This window comes from Vidua chalybeata, chromosome 4, assembly GCF_026979565.1.
Source record: "Vidua chalybeata isolate OUT-0048 chromosome 4, bVidCha1 merged haplotype, whole genome shotgun sequence".
Taxonomy (NCBI): domain Eukaryota; kingdom Metazoa; phylum Chordata; class Aves; order Passeriformes; family Viduidae; genus Vidua; species Vidua chalybeata.
The window spans coordinates 23,085,005-23,107,920 of record NC_071533.1 but is presented as its reverse complement, the minus strand read 5'-3'; the positions used below and the strand labels follow the sequence as shown (position 1 = coordinate 23,107,920).

Genomic DNA, 22,916 nt, shown 5'->3' with positions numbered 1-22,916 from the left:
CAAAAGGTGGGATTTTTCTGGCTGTATCTGTGATACCTCTTTGCCTTCTATGGTAAATCTCCTTTTAGTTTGAAGATTATACCACTTGCAAGGCAGCCACATCACTTCTGAGCATCTTGTCTATTATGTGTATTATATCCTCTCATTGCTACTGTAAGTTGTTGGATAACTTCTGATGTCACCTTTAGAGGCTTTTTGCCTCCAAAACTCAACAAATCAAAGAAAAACATCCCAAACCACTACACGTGCTTGCTTCCCATTTGTGTGGCAATGAGGTAGGCCATGTTCTGAGCTCAGCTGTGCTGTATTCACCTAGCTAATTACACACTGTTAATAAGCATAGCTGTCTTATAGGGGGCTGTTTTCCCTGCCTTGCATGAGAGAAATGAAATAGCCAAATGCTATATGACATTCAATGCAATTTGGTGGTTAATACTCACTTATAGTTCTCAGTAAAATGACGTTCAAGGCTGTAAAATGTAGGTCTGTACACTTTGCTCTTTGAGAATAAAAATAAAAAGTTAAACAGAAGAAGATGAAGAAAAAATTATCAGGGAGGAAGGTGATTTTGGATGGGTTATCTTTATTTATGTTAAGAGACTTAAAGGCAGGATTAAAACATGCAGTGAAAGAATGTACATGTCTGCCAAACAAGTAAAGTGGGATATAAGATCCATATGGCAGCATATTAGGCAAATAAATAGGAAGATTTTTTAATTACTGTTTTGCATCAAGCCATCTAAATAGAATTACCAGAAACCAGAAATTTTGCAAAATAGGTAAAATGAACAGTATACCACTGGACAAAAAAAAAAACAAACAAACAAACAAAAAAAAAACCTGCTTCTTCATATACTTTCTGAATGTACAAATTTCAGAGATTATGTTCTTGTTTTGCCATCATAATGTGATTTAAAATTATACAGTTTAGGAAGAAATATTTTGGTTTTCAATTTCTGTTTTGTCACTGGGATAAAGATCTGCCCCAGCTCTTTTACTTTGAAAACTGTTATGGTATTTGTTTCATCAAGCAGCATTACAAAAGGTTAAGAACTGAATTATATTTTTGTTGTGTTTTTCTTTATTGAACCCTTTGCCTTTGATAAGTACTAATCAAATCACAGCACTGAAATGAATCCCATGGCTGGGATTCATTACTTGGTTTAACAGGCTGCCCCGGGGAGTGGTGGAATTGCCGTTCCTGACAGTGTTCAGAAAAATGTGTGGATGTGACGCGTATGGACATAGTTTAGAGCAGGGCTTCGAAGTGCTGGGTTAATACTTGGACTCAATGTTCTTAAAGCTCTTTTCCAACCTAAATGATTCTCTGATTCTGTTCCGGAGACAGGGGGCCACGGAGCGCTGTGCTGTGGGGACAGGGGGCCACGGAGCGCTGTGCTGTGGGGACAGAAGGCCACGGAGCGCTGTGCTGTGGGGACAGGGGGCCACGGAGCGCTGTGCTGTGGGGACAGGGGGCCACGGAGCGCTGTGCTGTGGGGACAGGGGGCCACGGAGCGCTGTGCTGTGGGGACAGGGGGCCACGGAGCGCTGTGCTGTGGGGACAGGGGGCCACGGAGCGCTGTGCTGGGGGCACGCGACGCTCTGAGCCCGGGGGCCGCGCCGTGCACTCAGCGCGAGCGGGCTCTGCTGCGCCCGCAGCGGCCGCCAGAGGGCGCGCCCACGCCGGCCCGCCTCTTCCTGCCCGGGCGACTGTAGGAGGGGTTCCCGGCGGCCCCCGCGCTTGAAGACTACATCTCCCGGCTGGCACCGCGCCCCAAACGGCCACCGGGCGCTCGTGACCACCGGGCGGCCAATCGCGTGCGGCCCGGGGTCTTTACCCGCCCCCGCCCCGCCCCGCGGTGCGTCCGCGGTCCGAGCGCTCTAAGATGGCGGCGGTGGAGCCGGTGAGTGCCGCGTTCCCTTCTCCCGCCCGCCTTTCCCTTGCCTTCCTCCCACAGCATCCTTATTCTCTTCCTCCTCGTCGAGGTGCCGCTCCGCCGGCCGCGACGGGCGAGGGCGCGGCGGGGGCCCGGCCGGGCGGGCAGGAGTCGGCTGGCCGGGGAGGCCGGCGAGGAGCGCACGCTCGCAGGGGCGGGGGAGGGGGCGGCGGGCGCTGTGGCTGTGCCGGCACCGCCGCCCGGGTGCGGCGGCCGCGGCTCCGGTAGGGCCCGGCGGCAGCGGGGCCCGCGGTCCGGCGGCGTCCATTGTGTGGCGCCCCGCCCGCGGCCCCGGCGGCCGCCCGGCCCGCCCGGCGCATGTGGCGCGGTGGGGGTGGCCATGTTGGTTCCAGCCGCCGCGGCGAGCCGGGCGGCGAGGGGCGGCTCCTCCGGCAGCGGGGAAGGGCCGCGTTCCCGGCACGCTGTGCCCCGGAGAGAGGCGCCGCGGTGAGGGAGCGCGGGGTCGGTAAGTCACAAATGCGCTGCTGGGGCAGCCGCCACCACAGCCCGGTGGTGAGACTCGGCAAACGAAATCGTCTTTTCCAGATTGTGTCATCTTTTATTCGAGAGGATTTTTTTTTCCTAACCTTTCATGATAATTCAGTGCTTCTTTTTGTTTTTTCCAGGTGATAAGCTATGCTCATGGTATTATGCTCGGTCTTACAAACGTAGCCCCAGCCTGCACTTCCATAATGAGCTTGAGCAGCTGGAAGTGATCCAAGTAGAGTTGTTATTCTAATCCCACATGATTGTGTATCATGAGGAGAGGACAGCAGAGGACTCTGTTAGGGTTTCAGGAAAACACAGTTAAGGAGGGTTGGTCTCTTGCTGCTGCGCTTACCAGTTGTGACTAAATAGCCAATGTGCTATTTGGAGAGGCTTTGTAACATTTAGAGAAAGTGAAAAAAAGTTTGAAAATCAGAGTTTTTAAATAAAAAGTAATTTTGCCATTTTGTGTAAGGGACACTGATTTTTCTCTTAATGGTTTTATTCTTTGAACCAAACTGTATATTTTTACCTATGAGGAAGAGATGAAAGTGGGCCAGCATTTATAAATTGCATGGCAGCAGTTCTGTACAGGGAGAGTTTCAGCTATTAAGAGTGCAAGACCAGACCACCAGCAGCACTTTTCCCATGTTCTTCAGCCAGTGTTAAATTCTTTTTTTCACATCCCAAAGCCAGTCTTTGAGTTGTTGCCCACGTATCTAAAGATGAGGGCTTCCTCTCAGTGTAGTGCCTTGTGGTGACTGTGGAGCTTAGTAGGAATTGTGATAAATAATTTGCAATACAGCCATTAGAAATTGAAGTTACTCTAAAGGCCTGCACCTTGTGGCTTTCTTATCCGTGCTGCTGGCACAAAAACTGTCTTTGCACCATTTTCTCCAATGACTCCATCAGTAGATTGGGGTAGATCTGAGCCTAATGTAGCAGAAAGTAAACGATTGGTTTTGCTGTGCTGTGTGTCCCAGCAAGATTGATTGCCCAGATCCAGTTCACCATCAGCAGTTGTGCTGAGCCCCTTATAGTAGAAGATGGAGCAAAGCTGACAACAGTTTAAGTAATTAATGCAGTTACTGAATGTTCTGCTGTAGCCGCAGTATGTTCGCATTCAGGAGTCAGCTACCACCTGTGCTTGCTTATTTTCAAATTGCAATAAATAACAAAGTCTTTGTTTATTGTCCTTGTAGGTGGCTCCCTTCTGCCTAAGCCTAAAGTTAGACGTGTGTAGTGACTGAGGTCAGAGGTGTTGCAGAAATACTGCGTGCTTTGCAGCTGAACAATTTAATTGCATGTGTGGTTAGGGATTACCTCTGGATCATAGGGAGGCCTTTCTGTTGCTCACCTGCAAAGTCTGGATCTGGGTTTGTAGGGATATCATCTGTAATGCTTTCCTGGTAGGAGAATGTGTCCAGAGAAATGAAAATACTACTGAGTAGGGGTTGGTTTTGGTTTTTAAATACAGGCTTCTACTAAGGTCGGTGATGTTTCTGGTACTATCATGGTTTCAAAAGTAGCATACATTGAAAGTCTTAAGAGGCTTGAAAAATGTTTGACTTTTAACAAATACAGAAACTTGAGAGTTCTGTAGAGAGTCCCATAATAGTTGTCAAAATGCAAGATTATTCTGTATAAATACAGACCAATTGCACAGTGGTTTACTTCTCCACTGTAGGGAGTACTTAAACCTTTGTAACACTGACAAGTTAAAATTCTGATTTTCTTGTGATGTCTAGGTTTTTCTTTTAAAAATAGTCTAGATTAATTTTTGAGAATATGCAGAAGCGTCACCTGTTAGAGTGCTCACACAGCCTTTGAGGATTAAATGTGATCAGATAACACCATGCAAAAGTCCACAACAAAACCAGTAGTAATACTTTAGTAAACAGTAGTTTACCAAAGGTGACTTTAAAATGTAGCTGCACAAAGCCTGTAACTTCTAGGTGCATATAAATCTTATCCCTCACTGTGAAAATTGGAAATGGCACCATGGCTCTTTTGTATTTTTGCTTAATGGTGGTTATTGTCATAATTGCAATTCTTGTGAATTTTTCTCCTTTTTTTTTTTTTTAGCGTACAACAGTGACATTTCATTTATCTGTAATTTGAAAAGTGCTTGTTTGAGAAGGTAATCATACATAGGTGGGAATCAAAACTTTATTTAAATGAAAATATCTCAAGGGGTTACAAACAGTGGTGTAGGACCTTAAAATTCTGGAAAGTTCATAATAGCTCCTAAAATTCAATGTAGGCTGAAAGGTATTTATTTTGCATTATTTGCAGACAGGTAGCATGTAAGTTTAATTCAGCTTCAGACTTGCTCTTGTTGCTGAGTATTTCTGCTGTAGAAGTCAGTGACCTTATCTGCTTGAAGTCAGTATAGCACTGAACTACAGTATTGTGAACACAGTTGCTTGCTCATTGCATTTTTCTGAGATGATACAGGATAGATGTACCTTTCATGCTGTTTTATAATTGAGAATATTTATCTAAGCTTTTGAATTGTAAATAAGGTATCTGAGTGAGTATGGAGCTTCCTCTAAGAGGAGTATGTTGCACATCTTGTAAATTTTTTGAGATAAACAGTTTTCTGAAAGCAATTTTGAATAATTACATTTCACATATCATATAAAATACCAAACTTCAAAAAAATGCATAAAAATAGCATATGAAATCAAGCTGTGTTTCATTTACTGGTACTACCTGCAGGTGTGGAGGTACATGGGAAACTTTATGATTGAAAATGTGTCCTTTTGGCAGTTTTGTAAAGATTAGTTTGAATTTTGAGGTGATAGAGGGGAGCATTAAATAAGGGATGTTGGTAGAGTGCCTGCATTTTGAAAGAGAAATACAGACTTTAAATATGAATTAATGTGATTTTTTTTCCTCAGATAAATTCTTTCACTTTTGAAGTATTCTATAGTCAAGGTTAAACTTGAGTTTAGAAGCTGTTTATTATCTTGCAGTAGTCCTTGTTTCTTGAAGTTTAAAACCTGTTCCTGTATAGGACATTGGTGTTCGGAAGGTCTGTGTGATGTGCAGATGTAAGTGTGCTGTAGCACGACTGTTGTTAGTGGCCTTAAAGTGCCAATTGTCCTTGATTCTGTAGAGAGGATGTAAGGCAGAAAAGTTTTAACTGCTTAAGTCTTTTTTTTTTTTTTTTTTTTTTAATAGAGATCTGTTTCTCTTGTGCTCTGTGCTGTTCATCAGATAACCTATATGTATAACCTGATGCTGTTCATCAGATAACCATCCTTTGCAATCACTGGGCATACCAGTAGTACATCCAGAACTTTTTCTTTGAAAACCTCTCTTGACATTCATACATTCTACATTAAATTCTTTTCTGACGATTGAATGTGTCTTAAATTTTCAGCAATATAAAATTCTATCCTTTGTTGAACCAGAGGCTCAGTATACTTGCAAAACGTGGAGGTCTTTTGTGTAGGAGTGTTTGGGGAGACTAGAGGCTTTTTGTTCTTTGGCTTATCTGAACTGTTCTCCCTAGAAGTTTTGGGAAGTTTTCTTGTCCGAGTGCTTTAGAACTGACAGAATGTTATATGTGGAAACTCATCCCATGGGTAGATTTTGTGTTCCAGTAGCAAAGGCAGCATCAGAGTGCAGACTGGGGTAAGAGGTGTTAGCACAAGGGCAACTTGCTTAGGCAGCGACAAAAACCACAAAGACACTGAGGTAGTTTGGTATTCCTTTTAAGCCATTTGCTGATGCTAATTAGAAGTTTGTGAGTTAAATGGTGAAAATCTGACAGGCATTTTCATGTATATAACTAATTTTGCAGAAGTCAAGAGGGCTATAAATAGTCTCTGTATCTTTTAAATGAAGTGATATTTCTGTGAAAACCTTTGACCATGAAGGAAGTGTATGACTTTTTTTATGCCTGTTCTCCTGTACACGTGTTCACTTCTGTTGCAATTTGAGGAGATGTCACTCAGTTAAAATCAGGTTTCATGCTTGTGTTCTAATGGTGATTGCCTTTCTAAAAATCTGTGGTGTTCTAAGTAATGATGAATGCAGTTAGGATAGTTGCTGTCTATTACACCTTGCTGTGTCACAAGTAGAAATCCTTTCTTTGTCCTGGTGTCTGGAAATCTACTTCACACTTTTAAATTGGTAACAGGTGGCTGTTAGTACCTCTCTTCCAGTTGCTATTACGTGTACTCCATATGATTTTTACCACTGTACATTCATTCCTCAGAGTTGTGTGTCAAATCATCACCTGGCTTGTTTTCTTACAGGATGTAATAATTGCTTGTGGGTGTGCTTTAACCTTTTTTTTTTCTTGAATTTTGTGCTTTGGAAATTATCCTAGCTCTAGTGTCATAGCAGTTACCCACAAGACCCCTAAGGAGCAGCAGGTAGTAGAAAGTGTTTTTCCCAAGACATCAGGTTACTGGGGTGTGCAGTCTTCTTCTTTTGGAAACCCTAAACAGGAAGGTGAAAACTCCGGAATGTAACTTACTTTGGTTGAATGCAAGAAGACTTGGAAAGCCTCTTCCACTAATTAATTCTCTTAGCCTTCACCAAGAGCATGTAATAGTGCCAGGTTATGTCCTTTTGGGCCATAATTGTTGCACTCCAACTGGACTTGTTAAACAACTTCTGTAGACAACTAATGACATGAATGTGGTCTGGGCAGCACCTGAAAGCCCTTGGTAAAACCTGGTCAAGCTTCTTGTTCTCCTTAATAAACAAACCTGATGAAGCAGTTTTTATTGTAAATGCTTTGTTTCCTTCCTGGTGACATGCACACCTTTCTTTGATATGTTGGTCATTATGTGCTGTGGAGAAAGAGTAAATAACACCAATTAAATCTGCAAGTGTCAGAGTCCAAGTAATTGCAGATATACAGTCATTAAATGCTGAGTAGGCAAATGTTTCATGGACGTCTACATCAAAAACCACATGGGTGGTGAATAAATGTCACTTAATTATGTGCTGGTTTGTGTATGAGAAGTGGGATTGGCCATGTGAAACTTTCCAGTTTATCTGGTAATACTACCCTGTTTTATTACTTACACTTTAAAAGCAGCAAACTCAGTGGTTACTTAAGTGTATAGAGTCAATTTTAGGTTAGAGAATACATTAGTTACGAGCAATGGTAAAGTATTATGAAGGATTTTTAATAAAGTAGTCCAGAAACTGCAGGTGGAGTCAGTCTGACTTTGATTAATAGTGTTGCAATTGCAGAGTTCCAACCTGTGAATTGATAAAATGCAGACAGTAACATTTATTCATGTGGTATTTATAGACTAGAATTCTATGTAATTTCTTGTAGAATTTCTTGGATACCTGGACTTTAAATACCAATTAACAAACTTACATAGTTTCTATTTGACTAATAATGGGAAGTGCTTTGGTATGCAAACATTTAATTCTTGTACTCAGAATAGTGAAAGAAAGGTGTAAAATGAAAGGAAATAGGGGCTGATAGTGATTAACCAGCCAAAAATTAAAATGGTTATTTTTCTGTTTTCCTTGATGGCTGTGGGAAATAGAAGGAAGTGAAAATAAGCTGATTTAGGCTTCTGAGGTCAGCCAGAAATAATGTTCTTTAATAATAAGTTCTGCTTCCAAATTTACCCCTGGTGTGTAGGCCTATAGCTATTCTTGATGGGGCAGCCTGGTGCTGAAAAAGTGTCTTCTGGTGGCATAGTTTTTGAGGGGAGTGGCAGAGTCCTGGGTCAAGGTCATAGTTAGTGGAGCCTTGGAGCTGAGCTGTCATTCTCTGTTTTGGACAGGAGCTTGAATAATGGTTAGTCTGAGTTTCATGAATGCCATGTAGCTTTCAGAAGATCTAAAGGGACTTGATATTGTGATGGCTTAAGTAAAATGCATGTGCTGAGTCAGATGTCTTCTGTTTGTCCAAAACCAGAATTTAATGTAATTGTATGAAGGATGATTATCAGTGTACAAGGCAGGTGTTGAGGCTCATTGCATTTTTCTTTTTGTCTGAATGTGCTACCTTAATCCTTTCTAATGTAGTCTTTTGTTAGAAGTTATGAAACAGTTTAGCCCTGCATGTGCTCAGTGGCTTTGTATTGATTCTTCCATTTTATGTAGTTGTGATAATTCTGGAAGAGTGACCAGGGAGACTTTGGGATTAGCTCTTTGTATGTTGAAAGCTAGTTGCAGAGCAAGCATGAGATTTTCAACTGAAATTGTTTTTGGAAGATACTCTGCATCTGCATTCAGCAAGAGTGAGTCTGTTATTAAAGTGCTTCCTTGGTGAATTATACAGCTTCTGTGCACTGTCTGTCTTGAATTGTTCAGTACGATGGTTTTGTGTGATTCAAGATGAATGATACCAAAAATAAGTGAGGGTAAGACCAGCAATTCTATTCTAGATAGAATATTAAGAACTTAATAAGTTTTTTTGACGGTCTGCTTAGCTTTTTATAGTATTACACTGGAGGAGATGTGACAGATTTTTCAACACTGTGCTTCTGTGGGTTTGTTAGTGATGATCCCTTTGGGAGATCCTGAGAAAACATTTAGTTTTATTAGGAGGAAGGGAATTGTGCTATTGTACTGTCTAAATCAAAGCACTGGCCAAGTGCTCCTGTTAGATCTTCACATGTCAGTCTCTTCACTGTGAATGCAGGTGCATGTGAGTGTTCTGAAATATCATGAGGTGTTTTTCTAGGTGGGCTGTTAAACTAAAGCATACTTGATTATTTTCAACCATAAAGAGTAACTTCTCTGGTGTAAAGCATAATATCATGCTTAATTATGCTAAATATATTGATAAAGAAAAGAAAATCCCTGTTAAGACAGAGCTTCAGGTATTATCCAGGAGAGTTTGCCAGCTGGGTCTGTGAAGACTGAGCAGTGTTATCACTTCAAATTCACTTTTCAACAGCTTTGGTATGATAAATGTATGTGGAAGTCTGGAGTAAACTGTTCCATTAATTAAATTGCTTAACATTACTTAATTTACTCTTATGTTATTTTTTTCCTGTTAAAACCACGAAATTTAAATTCGTTTTTTAATACTAGTCTTACATTGCCACATTTGGAAATGTCTAGAGTATTTGGGTCTGCTGTACTTAGCTTTTATATAATATTACTGAAGTGCTTTTTCTTTCATGGGGTCAGCTGTATAGGCATTTTTCTGTTAGCTCTTGGGAAGGAGCTACAGTACTCATTCTGTGTTTCTGTAATATTCTAGCATGGATTGCAGGTTAGGGAGGGATGGTGGTAACTGGCAGAGACACTTGGCCTCACAATAAAGTTTTGTATTCCCTGGTTTGAAGGAAAGGCATTAGAATTTCAAATCTGAAACAGTGACTTCTCAAACTGAATGACATGCCTGAGGGGGTTTGCATGCAAAGAGAATATAATTTACTACTTCATGTTGAAATATATTTAACACTTCTAGAGCTGTCTCTAGAAAGTTGAAAAATAACTCCTGAAATCAATCTAATACATACTAAACCAATAAGTACATTTATTTCAGTTGGAAATTTGAGAACTGATGCATGTTTAAATTCTGGTGTTTGGTTCATGATGTTGTAAATACAAAGATAACTGTGTACTGGCTTGGCTTCTAGCTGCTTGCAGTAGCTGATTTTAGATCTGAGATTTTTTGTTTTATCTTCAACTTGTATTAATAGTTTTTTTTCTAAATAAGTCTGTACACCTGTTTCAAATGATGCTCTGTCAGAAGCTGATAAAAATAATTTTGGTTCTGAAGTTATTCTCTGAATTTATTTTACATGTGCAAATTCTAGATAACATAGATTGTATATTTCTAAAATAGCACTCAAAGTTAGACAAGCATGTATAATAAACCATTTTGGAAACAAAATACATAGGAAGCAAATCACTGTACAGCAAAATGCAAATTCCTGCAGTTAGTGTTTATTGTAGGACCTGTTCAGATGTTGAAGAATAAAGGGATACAGATTGTGCCTTTATTATGTGATTTGGGCCCACAATCAAGATAGATTGTAGGAACTCTTAGCTTCACCTTTTCTAAAGTAACTTTAGAGAACTAAATTACTTCAATAAAAATTTAGAGGGAATGTATTAATATCTCCTTTCTTCAAACAGGAAACTACTCCCAACCCCCAACCTGCAGAAGAGGAGAAAACTGAGCCAGCACCTAGTCAGGAGGTTGCCAGCCCTGAACAGTATATTAAACATCCACTACAAAACAGGTAAATGATACAGAAACTGACTGTAGTTTTGTCAGGGGTAGAAAAATGCCAGTGGCTTTGCAGCTCTTGTTGACCTTATATTCTTTAGCAGTATTTTGGGAATTCTCAGTAGTTTCTGGAAGGTTTTTGCAGTGAGGTTGCAGAGTAAGGAGAATCTGATCCAGATGTTAATATTCAGAGTCTTCTTCAGATAGTGCAGTTACAGAAGCTGAAAATCTTTGCAAGTTTTCAAAATGCTTTGAAAGAGCATGACTTTGCTTTTAGTTGGAGCCAGGCAGAGCTTTTGTTGCTTTTATCTGGTGTGTTTTAAGAGGCTGAGGTGAAGCTGCTGCCCACTAGAACTGGGAAACTTTGCATTCTGCCTTGTACTTAGGAAAATTAAGGTGCCAGTGGTAAAAACTGTAGTTAAAATTATATTTCAAAATTAGTGAAAAATTCAAGCTCTCTTAGAGCTTCAGAAAGACCAGCTTGGAAGTAATTTTCTCCAGGTGAGTTGATGAGTTACTGTGGAATGCTCAGTACTTACTGTTGGCAGGTACCTTTTACCAAGTGATACCTTACTCTTTTTCTAAGTTTTGAGCAAGTGTGGAAAACAATGCTTCTTTGTAGTGTTATGCTGCATGTATCCCATTTTCCTTTTTTTTCTTTCAGCTTCCATCCTCCTTCTCTTTCTTCTAAACACTTTGATTAAATTGATGCTAACAGTTCTTTACAGGTGTTAGTGAGGCTATTACTTGAATTGAGTAAACTTTTAAAACTAGGTTTAAAGTGTCAGGAAGGGTCTCAAAACAACAGATTGACACTTAGTGACTTAAAGCTCTGCTGAGAGAAGATAAATATAGCCTAGTGCTAACCTGAGTTATTTCAACAGTGCTGAAATGATCAGAGTGGAAAAAAAACCCAACTGTTTAAGTGCCTCATTAGATATCCTCTTCCAGGATTCTAAATTGCTGCAATGATGTTTTTTAGATTCAGAAAGAGCATCTTTGTGTGAAAGGTTCAATTTTGTCTTGATATTTGTACTCAGCAGAGATTTTTTTTTTTCATTTAGTGTCATCTTTATATATGCTAATTTTAAAACTTGAAACAATCAATTTGTGGGGGTTTGAGGTGGTTGCCATTACTAAGCTTAATACAGCTTGCATTTTAAAATTTATGCTTTCCTAGTATGTGAATGCTTGGGGAGCTTTCATGTCATACATAGCTTTGGAGTGATAGAATTTGCTTATGTAACCTTTATAAGGAAATTACTGGCCAGGGAGCCCAGTTTGAATCGTTGGTGTTGTTTTAGACCATAATCAGTTGTTTGTGGTAGGGGATTGCAGTTTAGCAGTGACAGCAAGGAGAAACATCTGAAGTTTAGAGTCTTTAAACAATTCCAAAGCTATTCAAAATATTTACCTAATGGATTGATAGTCTGCCACGATTCTTGTAATGGAAGCACAAACATTGTTAGTCTGTATAGAATTGATCATGTAGCTTATTGATGAAAACTGACTTCCATGCTCATAATATATTAAGGTTTAAATTAGTTTGACTATAACAATAGAAATGATTACATTTTTAATATACTTTAATTTCTAGATGTTTTTATTTTGTTCTCCTTTAGATGGGCACTCTGGTTTTTTAAAAATGACAAGAGCAAAACTTGGCAAGCAAATCTTCGTCTTATCTCAAAGTTCGATACTGTTGAGGATTTTTGGGCGTAAGTAAAGATTTTTTAATATGCATGATAACTTTGGGATTTGTTGGCAAAGCTTATGTCCAAGTCAAAAAAACCATAAAGTACTCCATTAACTGCAAATTCTTGTGTGTAATCTGAAATATTTGCAAATTTGAAGGTGAAGTCTGTTGAAGAAAATGGAGAAGTTCTTCATCCTTGAAATGCACATTGTTTTGCTGAAACACTGCAACACTGCTTATATTCACGTGTACATGACAGACATGTAGAACATTCAATTTGTGCAGTAGCTGTCTCATAGTAACATGAACCTGTAAATTCTGGTGGCCAACTGATTGCTGTTTCCATGGCCCCACATTTTCCTCCTTGATTAAATTGACCACTGGCTCATGTTGCATCTTCAAGAGTGCCTGAATCTGGAGTGTAGTAGTTGAGACTCATGCAGATTAATGGCATCCTTGAAAAAAATTTGTTAGAGGTTACAGAAGAAATTACCTTCATTCTAAGTTGAAGGTCTGTGAGAGTGATTAGGCTCCAACAGCAATAAAAAGCCTTTGAAGGTGGGCCTGTGCTTTCCAAACACTTGCTTCAATCAAGATTTTGCCTGCCATAATGCTGAAACATGGAGAAAATGCAAGTGCTGTGACATTGGGAGTGAACAAAAAACCATTATACATTTGATCTTAGTGTTTCATGCTACGTTGAGTGGTAGGGTTCTTATTTTTGTTGCAGACTTTTTTTGATGTGGTCCCCATGGAGGGAGGTGGGGTCGGAGTGTACTAATAGGACCCATCAGTGACCCATTAGCACAGGGAGGAAAAATGCTTCAGCCTTTTCAGTAACTTTATTGGTGCAGTCCTGACAGGAGAATGGGATTCTGGGCTTGTAACCAGCTTTCCTGTTCCTACTGTGAGAGTGACTGCAAACTGTGGTTCACTCAGCTGACAGTGGTGGGATATGTGATGGGCAGCTGAGTTGTTTGAAACTCACTACTAAAGTTGGTTAAGGGTAAGTTTTTGAGCTTCTGTAACTGAGCTAGTCTTGGTAATTAGTGCATAATCTAGATGTCTGCAGTGAAGGTATAAAATCAGCCACCAGAAGTTAAGTTACACCTCCTTTGTGGTTGGAGTGGGAAATAGGTGTGTTGTTCTGGGGAAAAAATTTCAGTGTCAAGGTAAACATAAAAGAGGCAAACTGTTAAATTTGTAACAACTGGTGTTACAAATTCCTGTGCGTGATTTTGCATTGTTAGAACATCACAGTAATCATGTTTCTTTTTGATGCTGAACTATGCCTCAATATTAGTTGGTCTTGGGCTACAGGTTGCTCTAATATGTGCAAGCCTCTTTCTGAAGTCTGACCTGTTAGGGGTGAAAAAAGGCCTCCATCTCCGTGTTTGAGAAGGAGACACTATGTACTCCTTTGATTGTTTTTCTGAATTGCACAGAATTTGTAAGTTTAATTCTGAATATATGTTTTATTGTCTATCATCTGTTCTTGCCTTTTGAGTCCTTAATTTGAATTATCAGGCCTACAGCATTCATACCTGGAGTGCTGTATCAAATAGCAAGGTTGAACATGTCTCCTAAAAGAAATTCTCAGCAGTGCAAGTAGCCCTAGAAATATAAAGAGTTATCCTTATTCCATGAATGTATAGAATACACATGGACACAGAACCTATTGCCGTGAAAGCTCAGTGAGTTATGTTCCTAATAACTTTGAACTTCAGTTCTAAACATTAGAACTAGGTTTAGAAGAATTATTAGAAATGAGTTTAAAAACAGTTGTGGAATTCCTATTCCATTCTGCTGCTTTAAGCCTAGGACATCTTAATACTGATACTTTTATATTGTTAAAAAATACTTAAGAAATCGGGTTGCTTCTGAAATAACTTTATTGCTCCTTAATTTTTGGGCTTTGGTCATATGTCTTAAATTCTGTCTGTCTGGTCATATGTCTTAAATTCTTTAAGAATTTTGTACCTTAAAACAATGCTTAGTTTTTAATCCTGCTTTTTTCCCTCCAATAGTTTATACAACCATATCCAGCTCTCTAGTAATTTAATGCCTGGTTGTGACTACTCGCTCTTTAAGGTAGGTTTGCTAACGTTTTTTCTTTAGTTAAGGATGTTGATGGATGGTTTCCTGTCTAAGCAAGACACTGTCCAAATATTTCACTTAAGACATTTAGGAACATGGTTGGGAATGTCATAAAGGTGTTAATTTTTTTGAGGAAGTCCCAAACAGTGTCTGAAAATCAGGTTGTCACTACTTCTGAAATTGGAAGCACTTGCTTTAACACATATTACAGACAGTAGATTTTAATCTGTGACTTTTATTAGTGTGTGTTTTACATTTGAAATGTTTGTGCAAACAATTAAGTGTAAATTTGTGTAGTATGAAACGTGTTCCAGCTCTGTCACTTGATGTGAAATGAGTTAAAATGTCTGTGGGAGGCAGCAGTGTTGCCCAGTATTCCTTATGGGTGTACTGCTAGCCAGATGCACAGTACCCCTATTAATTTTTATACTACCAGGTAAATACTGTATTACTTAAGCATGAAATAGAAAAGTACACCCATTATGGACAAAAAGAACATGCTGAGGAAGTGTCCAGACTACTGAATAGGGAAAAGTGTACATGAAATCCTGCCTCAGCTGGGGTGAAGATCTGAATTGGGACTCTAAGTTACAAGCACTACCAAGAGGTTAGGATTTATCGTGCAGCTTCCTTTCTGGATTCCAGCACCTAAATAGTCCCTGAAGTGCTGGTGCCTGGTTCCTCCTTTGTCCATAAAGCATAGCCTCAGGCTGGGGCTCCTTAGCAGACTGTATGCACTGTTTGTAGACCCAGCAGCTTCACATAGGTTTGCTTGGGTTTGGAAAGGTAATGGTATTCTAGGTGACTGAGAAACCTCAGTAGAATTTTAAGAAGTTGTGGGCCCTTCAGAGATTAGGATATCTATGGATAATGCTTGTATTTTTTGCATTAATCCTTAATTTGTGTTTTGAGTATGTGTATCTGGTCTCTGTTTGCTTGTCATCAAGCAGTAATAATTAACTTCATGGAACAGGTATGGAATTGGTAACTGCTTCAGGCTTCTGGGCAATCTCTTACTGCTGTCCTTCAGTTGTGACCTCTTAAAGGTGATGAAGTAGTTTAAGCTTTGCAGCTGCCAGTGAGAGTGTTATATTTAATAAGTGAGATGACACCACTCCATCCTGCATGTTCAACACTTAGTTTTCAGCCATAAGTTTTGTTGTGCAATTCTTAGTGGACAGTTCTTAAAAGAATTCCTCTGTCTAGAGAATTACTTACTTTTTTTAATGACTTTTGGAAGTGCAGCATAGCTGGTTGATATGGGAGTAGTAGCTGGCTGCTTTGCTGTATCAGCACATACAGAATCATTTAATTCAGTGCAGGGCCACTTGCAAAATGTGAATCAGATCTTGCTTTGAAAGGGTATCTTTTTTTTTTTCTTCCCTCTCCCCAACAATGAAAATCCTCTTATTTTCACCTTTATGTGAACAAAGTTCTTGAGAGAGACTGTCAAAGGTGTTTATTTCAGTGAAATAATCTGTATGCATGTGTGAAGTACTTGGCTGATCTTGCACTGAGTGCAAGACATAAAATAAGGACTCCAGATAAAATTAGCTGCTACATTCCTGTTTCATGCAGGGCAAAGCAGGTGGTTGTCTTTGCCTGTTGCCTCAGGATTTTTTTTAGTGTTATGTGTGGCTAAGACTTTTGCCTGTACTGTGATGCTTCTGTAGAACTAAAAATTCACTAGAGTGTACACTTGTTGTTTTGGAAGTTTGATATTGGGGTGAGACAGTATTTCTAGACATTCTGGTATGTGTCTTAAACTGTACACTTCTTTCTTAACCAACTATACCAGTTACCACTGGCCTTTTGGTGTCTCTTTAGGAAAAATAGAGATGGAGTCTGATTTAACTTGTGGCCTTTCTTTGCAGGATGGGATTGAACCCATGTGGGAAGATGAAAAGAACAAGCGAGGAGGCCGATGGCTAATTACACTAAACAAGCAGCAGAGACGAAGTGACCTTGATCGCTTCTGGCTAGAGACAGTAAGCACCAGGGGCAGCTGAGGGGTCTTATGTTTGTGTGAAAATACATTTAACTGATCTGATATTTGTGTGCTATGCTAGTCCCAACTTCTTGGCAGCAGAGTGTCCTGTAGGGTTTTATTGACAGGCTGTATTTTAAACATATTTTTTCAATAGTGATCTTCATATGCTGTATTGTCTTAATACTTCCTTGTAACAGGCAGCAACAGGGAGAGTTCTGTAGGACAGATTAAGCTTTTCCCATGTAATGTACAGAACATTACTGTTGAACTACTGTGAAAATAGTACATTGTCTTGAGTGCAACTTGCTGGTTCAATTGATTAAAAAATTTGTTTTACAAATACTTCTTAAAGTGAATTGTTTTCAGGTTTTGGTTTTGTAGAACAAGAGACTTTCAGATGTACTTTTTTCCTTCTGTATTTATCTTAATGCTAGGGTAGGCAATAATAGCACATTCATCCTGTATATACACACTGTAAAAAATACTTCTTTTTTTCCATTGCTCTTATCTCTTTGGAATAGAATTGAATGGTAAATATATTTCTAGTGTGGATTGCAGTAAATGTCTTACAGAAAAATGTGTTGTCTAGGAACTGACTCAGAATAGCCTAAGACAATCTAGTGCAATCTAGGATTTAGGGACATGGATTGCAGACAGGACAATGCACAGCAGTCTTGACAATCTCATCTTTTGTCCTTGGTTTTGTGAGAGGCAGGGAGTATTGCACCCCTTTGAAAGGGAGAAATGGCTTTCAGAATCAAAGCAGAGGTGTCCAAAATGTCAGAACTTTCAGGGTCTTTGTAGTCACTGTAGTTGTGATTGGAAGAGAGCCTTACAGTACTGGGCAGTGTGACTGCACGTGAGCAAATTAACATCCTGCTGCATGTACTTGGACTAATGCATGTGTGAGTCCTGACTGCTAATAGCCGTGACATATGGCTTGGAAACATGTAGATACACTGTGCAAACTGAAGGCTAGAGGACTCTGCTTTTTGCTTAGCAGTGAGCAATGGCACAGAGCCTAAATACCCAGGTGAATGTGATATGTGCCCTAAAACAACCCTGTCACTTCTAATTCCAGTAATTATCTGCAACCAATTTTCTGCAATAGAAATCAAAGCCTTTATAACTCCCCTTTGGAACAAATTTTTATTATGCTATAATGATCTTAACTGTGAACTAAACTTCATTTGAGAAGACTTTTTTCACTGTTGTGCAACATTCAAGAAAATTGTACCTGAGTAGTGTTTATTGAGCATGGAAGTCATCTTTGCTTGCATGTGAACCAAGACAGTTGGTCAATATTTTGCATGTCTGTGTGTGGTTTGATCTTAACCATTTATGGCTTGAATTACGCAGTGAGTGTGTGCAGCCTGCAGTTGGGTGTAATATTTAAAGCATGTCTAGTTATACCTGATTTATTCATTGGCACACTTTGTCCTTTTTGTATTTCCTTGAGTAAGCCAGCCCTTTGGGGTCTGATGGGTACTGGAAGACCTGCTTTGCTTGAGAAGTTGCAAACATATTAAATTTCCAAAGGTTATAAGTGGTACCAGAGAACTGACATAATTGTAGTATGTTTAGTGTACTGTGCAAGTGAAGGAAACAAGTATCCATTTGCAGATTTGGTGTTCAGAAAGGTTTTTTTTTTATTCAGCATAGTCTAGGCAAATCTGTCTTGAGCGCAAGAAACCCTTCGTTTTGAATATCAGGATTGCTTGTTTTACAAGTTTCAAGCTGAAGATTTTAAATACCACTTTCACAGTTAGCATGTTGCACGGAGCTGTGACCCCACTCAGTCTGATGTTCCTGCTTCAATTCCAATCTTCACTGCTAGAAACCTGGGAGGAAGAATCTTGTGTTACTTGTGCACCTGCATTGGTGCGTTGTATTAAACCCTGTTCAGGATCACTGATGCCCACTTTAGAGTTTATGGAAACACTGAAGCTTCCTGTGTTAATTGGAAGTAACATTTCATTGGGTAGCACTTACAGTCTGGCTGCAGTCAGATTTACAGTCTGCAGTCTGAATTGATAGACTTCAGCATTGAAATTAAACCTTATGTACCTGATGTTGTGCAAATAGTCCTTAACAGGTTCTTCCTAGATAATGGATGGGAACAGCTAAAATTTCAGATTGGTCCATCTGTGTTAAGTGTACTGTAGAAAGAAGAATAGTGCTTTAATTCTTCTCTTGTTTTGAATTGGGAGGATGGAGTGGAAGGCAGCACTGTGGGAATAATCAGCTGTGTCAGAACTTGCAGCAGGTGGCAGAGGAGGAGGAATGAAAAATTTAGACTAGAAGGAAGATGCCCTACTAGAGTATGTTCACTTGTAATATTTGGAACTTCAAGAAGACACTGCAATAAATAGAAAGTGATTGTTGTATGGCAAATAGCTGTAGGCAGTAAAATGTGTTCCTTGGTCCTTGTGTACACTGAGTGCTTGCTTGCCTACAGAACAGGATTCTGACTCTGAACTTTCTCTTTCACAGCTGCTGTGCCTTATTGGGGAGTCATTCGATGACTACAGTGATGATGTGTGTGGTGCTGTTGTTAATGTTAGAACTAAGGGTGATAAAATAGCAATATGGACAACTGAATGTGAAAACAGGGATGCTGTTACGCATATAGGGTAAGTAACATGGTCGGTGCCTTGGCTGTATGGAGTGTAACCGTGCGTGTAAAGCCAGTTAGTTTGATAGAGGAGGCATTTCAGGCAAGTGGAGCCTGTGCAGAGCTGTATCCCAAGCTTAAGTAACTGTGCCAAATTGTGTTCAGTTTTTCATTTCGAAACTGCAGAGAAGGTAGTGCAGCAGTACAGAGTAGTTACTAGCACATGCTCATACACAAATCTTGGCAAAAGTCTCATTTCACAATGAGGCATTGTAATTAGCAACTGTAGGTAATGTGCAATCTGTTCCAGCCTGCCAGTTTGTAAAGGTGGGTAGTCAGTATGAGTAGAGCATTGATATGATTTTTTTTCCAGGAAAGTGATGCTTACAAACAAGATAGGAAAGGAAAGGTGCTGCAAGTCTTAAGCACAGAAGGATGTACTCAAATCTGGGGGGAAAAAAAAAGCTGTACAGTGATGTGCTGTGAAACTCTACAGGCGTTTTCCTACATTTTGCCTCTGTTTAACTACAGATAGAGCAATGCTGACGATTTGTGGGTTATTTGACCTGCATGCTGTAGACTTTAAGTAAGCAACAGTAGTTATCTCAGATTGAGTCTGTGCTATGGAAAATGCACGTTGTGCTCTAGTGTGTAGCAAGTATTACTAATTACACAGTTACTATTTACACAATTACAATTACTAATTACACAAGTATTTATTGGATTCTTTAGTACTGATGCTTTGGAATAACTTCCTGTTAAATTTGTCATTGTAGGCCATTTACCTCATGCAAATCAATGAAAATATTTGTCTTCCTGTCTTAAGCCAAACTTGAACTGTCAGGCATAGCTGCTTACTTTTTTCACTACCTGAGGACTCTTTTGACACATGCCTTTTTTTTTGGGCCTTTAAGAATCTGTCTGCCTCCTACTAACAATTTTATTATACAGTCATGTTTTCAGGCTTCAATGGTAAGTGTTTAATAATAAACAAGCAAAACTATGGTATTCATCTTCTGCTACCACAATGTTGCAATAAACCTAGTTGGCATCAGCATTTTAGATGGTGTTAACCATTAACTAAGGAGTTGACTCCTTTAGAGAGCTGTGAAAAAGTTAAGATTTTTGCAAGCTGACACTAGGACCAAGGTAAGTTATGTTGCCCTCTGGCTCCTTTATTACCCTAACTCCAGACAGGAGTGGCCATTAGTGACTTGCATCTCGCTCTGTGCTGAGGAGCACTGTGTGTGTGTGTTTGTCCCTAAGGCAGGTACTGCAGCTTGTTTATCTTAAGACATAAGATCCAAAGTGGTTTTTCTTAAAGCTTCTGTTGGGTAAGGTGCCCATGACGAGGTCTGTGGGAGTCTGCTTTCTATTGGTAGTTAAAGGAAAGACAGCAACTCTGCAGCCACGATGTGTGGGGTGATTAAAACTGACTGTTCCAGGGGATTGCTGTTTTCTTTGGTTCTGGTGGCTTTATCATCTCAGTAGTTGTGGAATTGTGAACATGAGTTCTTCGTAGTTGTTTTGTTTCTGTATGTGGAAATACAGCATTCTGGTTTAATGATACTCACATGAATGCAGTATAGAGTCCCTGCATTTTGCATTTATTTAGGCCTGTTAATTTTTTTTTGCAAGAGCTTGTCCTATTATATGTGGTAAGTCATTTCACAAAACTTTAAGTGGGTTTTAGATGCAATACACTAGAAAAGATCATATTTCAAGTCCTTTTTTCATATCGGAAAAATTGTTTCTAAATTGGCAACTCTTTTTTTTTTTTATGGTGTCCACAGATTTTAAAAGCAGGTGTCCTGATACTAATTCCTTCTTAAGGACTTTGCTTAAACTGTTGTTTTATTTCTTTTCCTCTCCAGGAGAGTATACAAGGAAAGATTAGGACTTCCTCCAAAGATAGTGATTGGTTATCAGTCCCATGCAGACACAGCTACTAAGAGCGGCTCCACCACTAAAAATAGGTTTGTTGTTTAAGACGACACCTTCTGAGTATTCTTTCATAGGAGACTGCGTCAAGCAATCGAGATTGGGAGCTGAACCAAAGCCTCTTCAAAAGCAGAGTGGACTACATTTAAATTTGATTTCCATCTAAATGTTGCTAAGATTTGTGAGGAGTCTCATTCGCCTTTGTCTTGTACTTCTATGTTCAATTTTTCTATTTTGGCTGAAGTAACCATTACCAATCGGAATTTTAGAACACTTCGCCCCCCAAATCCATAAGTGTGTTTCTGGCCCACTCTGTAATATCTTGGTAGAAACATTACTATTGCAAAAAACTAATTTGTTTATCCACAGTATTCAGAAAAGAAGTTGCATTTCTGTACCTGCAGGAAATTATTCTGTTTTACATTTGCATTGTATGCAGTAAGATTTTGCTGGTTTGGAAAAGAGTATGGTGCATACAGTTTTCTAGCAATTTTTTATACAGCATCATCTTTGCTGTAACCTCTGCTGATGGCTGCTAGATTAATTTATTTGTTTTCCCTATTTGAGAACATTAGTGATATTTTGATTTCAGTTGTTTTTGCTCATGTAACATTTGGTGAAGAATCTGGGAGTATGACAAAGGTGGAATAAACATGATTTTTGTGCATTCTTTGGTAATTTTTTGGTTTTTTTGTAACATCAAAGCTTTGCTACAGATTTATGCATTTCAGTCAAATCAGTGATCTTTTTGTGTGATTTCCTGAACATAAATGTGGATTTTTTTTTTTTAATGTAACACCATAATTTACATTCCTTACTAGAAATAGTATGTCTGTTTTTGTATCTTATGCTGTATTTTAACACTTTGTATTACTTAGGTTATTTTGCTTTGGTTAAAATGGCTCAAGTAGAAAAGCGGTCCCATTCATACTAAGACAGTGTACAAAACTGTAAATAAAATGTGTACAGTGAATTGTCTTTTAGACAACTAGATTTGTCCTTTTATTTCTCCATCTATACAGCAAGTATTTGTACCTCTCGTGACAAGGCAGTCTCTACTGTGGCTTCTATTGTAGTGTCTTCCAAGAAAGATAAAGTTTGGAGCTATAATCTGTTGAAACTTTTAATAAACCTATTAGATAGCACCCTAAATCAAAATGGAATTATATCAATGTGGCTACTGTTCTTTCTTAGTGGTTGGTGTAATTGATCATGGGTTTTGTTGTTTCTCTTTTGACTTCTGTTTTATGCCCAACCAAGAATTTTAAGGGTACACAGAAAGCTGCTTAGTTTCAGGTAGGAGCTACAGTAAAAGTGCTTCAGTGAGTGATTCTGCTCTAAGGATATAATGCATAAAGTACAAGTAGAGCATACCAGAGACATGGCTACAAATAAAAGTATGAGTATCTAGATAGCTTGCTATTACATATGTCTGAGTAGTTGAAGCTTTGTTACATTGTTCGCAAGTTACTCCAGAGAGCTGTAAGTTTACTTGGAGGTTCACAAGATGGAGATTTTGAGGGTCAAGTTCGCTTATTTTGTGCAAAAGATGTTCTTTCCACCTCTTAGAGCATGGAGCAAAATCAGTGCTTTATTGCTGATTTCTTGCTTTTTTTTTAAGTGTGTGATGTACTTAAAGATCTTGCCAGGGCTATGGAGCTTTTCTTCAGCTGAGTGTCAAGGTAGGGTGATGCTTTATTGGGGTTTTGATCTTTGTGATAACTGATTAAAGTGAGTTTAGTCACTGACAGTGAAGCTTCAGTTGCATCTGCCTGATGAAGGCACTGAAGCGTCTGTGTGCTGAAATAGACTTGAACGCTTTTCTTGCACGTTTATTCAGAAATGTGTCATAAGGAGCATATCAGACCATGCCAGAAATGTCTGGATCATTATTACGGCTGTTTAATAGAAATACTTAGAGTAGACATCTCTATCTAAAGATGCTATGCCTTCAGTATTTGTCATTAACCAGGATA

General features: G+C 39.3%; 1 protein-coding gene across 1 annotated transcript; it reads left to right on the top strand.

The window, feature by feature from the left end:
- The first annotated feature begins 1,816 nt into the window (after window positions 1-1,816).
- EIF4E (eukaryotic translation initiation factor 4E) lies at window positions 1,817-21,931 on the top strand. The gene is made up of 7 exons (XM_053940142.1): window positions 1,817-1,904; window positions 10,509-10,615; window positions 12,225-12,320; window positions 14,326-14,389; window positions 16,270-16,383; window positions 18,879-19,018; window positions 20,874-21,931. The coding sequence occupies exons 1-7, from the start codon at window positions 1,887-1,889 to the stop codon at window positions 20,986-20,988; spliced, it is 654 nt and encodes a 217-aa protein (XP_053796117.1). The 5' UTR covers window positions 1,817-1,886; the 3' UTR covers window positions 20,989-21,931.
- Window positions 21,932-22,916: the final 985 nt, after the last annotated feature.